Below are 4,959 nucleotides of genomic sequence, written 5' to 3'. Positions count from 1 at the left end.
CCCAAGTAGCTGGGACTACAGGTGCATGCCAGCATGCCCTGCTAAACTGTATGTTTTTGAAGAAACAGAGTCTCACTATTTTGCCCAGGTTGTGCTTGAGCTCCTGGCTTCAAGGAAGCCTTCTGCCCTGCTCACCCTGAAGATCTCAACTTAAAAGCCATATCCTGGCCAGGCACGGTGGCTCACGCCTGTAATCCCAGCACTTTGGGAGGCTGAGGCAGGCAGATCACGAGGTCAGGAGATCGAGACCATCCTGGCCAACACGGTGAAACCCCATCTCTACTAAAAATATGAAAAATTAGCCGGGCATGGTGGCACACGCCTGTAGTCCCAGCTACTGGGGAGGCTGAGACAGGAGAATTGCTTGAACCCTGGAGGCAGACGTTGCAGTGAGTGTAGATTGCGCCACTGCACTCCAGCCTGGGTGACAGAGCAAGACTCTGCAAAAAAAAAAAAAAAAAAAGCCATATCCTGGAGGAGGCAAATTAAGTCACATCTGCCAGGCAGGTATTCCCTTTTCTTACACCAGGTATCTCACATGATAATTACAAATACATTTGCCTCTCAGCCAACAAATATTTATTGAACCTTACTCTGTGCCAAGCAATGTAGTTGGTACTAGAAATTAGGGGGGAAAATTCTTGTTCTTGTGTAACTTGCACTCGAATAACTATAAGGTTACACCTGTGCTAAGTGCTAGGAACCAGTGTGTGGTAGTCCGAAAAACTCATGAAGAGGTAAATTGTACCACAGAAACTAGCAAGGATTGCCCTAATACAAGAAATCCTAAGGAGGGAAATCAACCAGACCAAAGAGGGCACCGTTACCCAAGGAACCACACATTCAAGAAGTAAAAGGCCAAAGAGGCTGTAGCAGAGACAAGGGGAGTGTCCTGGAAGATGCCAGGCCATGCCAGGCTGCCTGCACGTGAAGAACGTTGTTGGTCTGTTGTCTGGAAACAATGGGGTTATTACGCGCCGGGCAGAAGGAGGATCATACCAGATTAATAGGGACTTCTCCCCTCTGGGCTGAGAGTTTGTGTGTCTGTCTCATGCAGTGGCATCCCAGGAACCCAGAATAACACTGCACGTAATAGGTGCTCAGCAGGGTACCGGCCTAGGTGAACGGTGGGGGGCTGGCTTCTGATGGGCCACACAGGGACGCAGCTCCAGCGGCGGCCCAAATCCACGGCCCCCAAATTCCAGAGTGGCCTCAGCGGGGCAGGGAGGGAGTCCCATGGCTGCCCCGCAGACCACCCCTGCCCTCCAGGTCCCCATGCTGCTGCCAGCCTCCTGCCCAGGCTCGGACTCCCAGGGGCCTTGAGAAACCGAGAAGCGGCCTCCTCCCGGGTTGGCGACGTCGCAGGACCGGGACGCTGAACAAAGTCTCCCCACTCACCACTCATCTCCCGCGGTGGGCCGCACCAGACTCTGGAAGTGCCGAGACTTTGTTTCTTCAAGAGACAGGGTCTCTCTGTATTGTCCACGCTGTCCTTGAACTCCTGAGCTCAAGTGGTCCTCCCACCTCAGCCTCCCTGGTAGCCGGCACTACAGGTGCATGCCTTCATGCCTGGTTACCAGAGGGACTTACACACACACACACACCCCTACTGAACTACTTTTTAGAGTAGTTTTAGGTTCACAGTAAAATTGAACAGAAAGTACAGGGAGTTCCTATATACCCCCTTGGTGTTGCACACTCTATGAATGTATAATAACATGCATCTACCACTGCAATATTGTACAGAATAGTTTCACTGTCCTAAAAATCCGCATGCTCCACCTAGTCCAGGTGGCGCGAGCTGTCTTTCCTTCTTTCTTTCTTTTCTTTTTTTCTTTCTTTCTTTCTCTTTCTTTCTTTCCTTTTTCTTTCTTTTTTCTTTCCTTTCTTTCTTTCTTTCTCTTTCTTTTCTTTTCTTTCTTTCTTTTCCTTCCTTCCCTCCCTCCCTCCCTCTCCCCCTCTCCCCCTCTCTCTTTCTCTCTTTCTTTCTTTCTTTCACTCTGTCACCCAGTCTGGAATGCAGTGGCACGATCTCTGCTCACTGCAACCTCTGCCTCCCGGGTTTAAGTGTTTCTCCTGCCTTGGCCTCCTGAGTTGCTGGGATTACAGTTGCATGCCACCATGCTGTGTTAATTTTTGTATTTTTAATAGAGGCGGGGTTTCACCATGTTGGTCAGGCTGGTCTCGAACTCCTGACCTCGTGATCCACCTGCCTCGGCCTCCCAAAGTGCTGGGAATACAAGCGTGAACTACCGTGCCTGGCCCTAGCCTCTTTTCTTCCAACCCCTGACAACAATTCATCTTTTTCCTGTCTCCATAGTTTTGCCTTTCCCAGAATGTCTCATAGTTGGCATCATACAATATTTAGCCTTTTCAAATCTGCTTCTTTCATTCAGTAATATGCATTTAAGCTTCCTCTATGTCTTTCCATGGCTGGATAGCTCATTTTTCAGTGCTGTTAAACATTCCATTGTCTGGATGAAGCACAGTTTATCCACTCACCTACTGAAAGACATCTTGATTGCTTCCAAGTTTTGGAAATTATGAATAAAACTGCTATAAACATCCATGTGCAGGTTTTTGTGTGGAAATAAGCTTTCAACTCATTTGGATAAATACCAAGGAACACAACTGCTGGACTGTATGGTTAGAGTGTGTTTGGTTTTGTAAGAAACTGCCAAACTACCTTTCAAAGTGGATATTCCATTTTGCATTCCCATGAGCAATGAATGAGAATTCCTGTTGCTCCACATCCTCACCAGCATTTGCTGTTGTCAATGTTTTGAACTTTGGCCATTCTAATAGACGTGTAGTGGTATTTCACTGTTGTTTTAATTTGCAGTTCCCTAATGACTTATGATGTTGAACATCTTTTTATATGCTTACTTGCCAAGCTGCATACTGTCTTCTCTGGTAAGGTGTCTCTTAGGTCTTTTGCCCATTTTTCAATCAGATTGTTTGTTTTCATATGTTTTTAGAATTTTTTGTATATTTTGGAAAACAGTTTTTTAAAATCATTTATGTCTTTTGCAAATATTTCCTCCCAGCCTGTGGCTTATCTTTTCATTATGTTGACATTATCTTTTGCAGAGCAGTCTTTAATTGTAATAAATTCACCTTATTAAGTTTTACTTTCATGGATTGTGCCTTTGGTATTGCATCTAAAAAGTCACTGCCACACTTAGGGTCATCTAGACTTTCTCATATGCTATCTTCTAGGAATTTTATAGTTTTGTGTTACAGTTAGGAACGTGATCCATTTTTTAGTTCATTTTAGTGAAGGGTCTGTATCTAAATTCTTTTTTTTTTTTTTTTTGGCATGTGAATGCCCAGTTACCCTGGCACCATTTGTTGAAAAGTCTACCTTTTCTCCTTTGTATTGCCTTTGTTCCTTTGTCAAAGATCAGCTGACTATATTTATGTGAGTCTATTTCTGGGCTATCCATTCTGTTCTTTTGATCAACTTGTCTATTTCTTCACTAATACCACACTGTCTTACTTACTGTTGCTTTATAGTAAGTCTTGAAGTTGGGTAGTGTCAATCCTTTTTCTTCTCCTTCAATATTGAGTTGACCATTCTGTGCCTTTTGCCTTTCAGTCTAAACTTTAAAAGCATATGGTGATATCCACAAAATAAACTGCTTGAATTTTTATTGGGATTGTGTTGACTCTATACATCAAGTTGGGAGAACTGACATCTTGACAATATTGAGTTTTCTTATCTCTGAATATGAAATACATCTCCATTTATTAAGTATTTTTTAAAATATGTTTCATCAAAATTTTATGGTTTTCTTCATATAGATCATGCACATATTTTGTTTGAATTATACTTAAGTATTCCATTTTGGGGTATGCTAATGTCAATAGTAACGTGTTTTTAATTTCAAATTCCACTTGTCCAGTTATTGCAGGTTTATAGGAAAGGGGCTGACTTTGTATATTAACTTTGTATCCTGCACCCTTACTACAATTACTTAATATTTCTAGGAGTTTTTGTTATTGTTGTCAATTGTTTCAGATTTTTCACATAGGCAATTATGTCATCTGTGAACAAAGGCAGTTTTATTTTTTCCTCCTTCCCAATCTGTATTCCTTTAATTTCCTTTTTTTGCCTTGTTGAATTAGCTTGGACTTCCAGCACAATTTTGAAAAGGAATGATGAAAGAAGCCATCTTTGCCATGTTTCTGATCTTAGAAGAAATGATTCAGGATTCTCACCATTAAATATGTTAGCTATAGGTTTTTCTGTAAGTGTTCTTTATCAAGTTGAGGAAGTTGATCTCTATTCCTAGTTTGCTGAGAGTTTGTATCAGAAATTTGTGTTGTATTTTGTTAGATATTTTTCTGCATCTTTTGATATGGCTATATAATTTTTCTTTAGCTTTTTGATTTTCAAATGTTGAACCAGCCTTGAATACCTGGGATCAATCTCATTTGGTTATCAATTTATACATATTTTCGGATTCAATTTGTTAATATTTTTTGACAAGTTTTGCATCTATGCTCCTGAGAGATATGGGTCTGTCTGGTTTTTATATTAGGTTAATACTGGCATCATGAAATGGGTTAGGAAGCATTTACTCTGCTTCTATATGCTCAAAGTGAGTGTAAATAATTGGCATAATTTCTTCGTTAAATATTTGGTAGAATTCACTGGTAAACCCATCTGGGCCTGATGCTTTCTGTTGTGAGAGGTCATTAGAAAGAGGTTTATTCAGATTGTCTATTTCTTCTTATGTGAGTTTTGGTAGATTGTGTCTTTCAAAGAATTTGTCTATTTCATATGGATTATCAACTTTGTGAGCATAGGGTATTCATAAAGTTCCTTTCTTATACTTTTATTGTTCTTGAAATCTATAGTGATATCCCCTCTTTCATTTCTAATATTAGTAATTCATGTTTTCTTTTTCTTTTAGCCTGGCTACAGGCTTATCAATTTTATTGTTTTTTTTCAAA

The 4,959-nt window shown here is 41.1% G+C and overlaps 1 protein-coding gene across 1 annotated transcript in view; it reads left to right on the top strand.

Annotated features, from left to right (window-relative positions):
- The first annotated feature begins 1,145 nt into the window (after positions 1-1,145).
- LOC105536153 (signal-regulatory protein beta-2-like) overlaps positions 1,146-4,959 on the top strand; it is a 61,174-nt gene continuing 57,360 nt past the window's right edge. The window contains exon 1 of the mRNA XM_011975428.1: positions 1,146-1,349. Within this exon, the coding sequence (XP_011830818.1) occupies positions 1,146-1,349 (204 nt within the window). The remainder of the gene's footprint in view (positions 1,350-4,959) is intronic.

The sequence above is a fragment of the Mandrillus leucophaeus genome, unplaced genomic scaffold, assembly GCF_000951045.1.
Source record: "Mandrillus leucophaeus isolate KB7577 unplaced genomic scaffold, Mleu.le_1.0 Scaffold101, whole genome shotgun sequence".
Classification (NCBI taxonomy): Eukaryota; Metazoa; Chordata; class Mammalia; order Primates; family Cercopithecidae; genus Mandrillus; species Mandrillus leucophaeus.
This window is presented reverse-complemented; position numbering and strand designations above follow the sequence as displayed.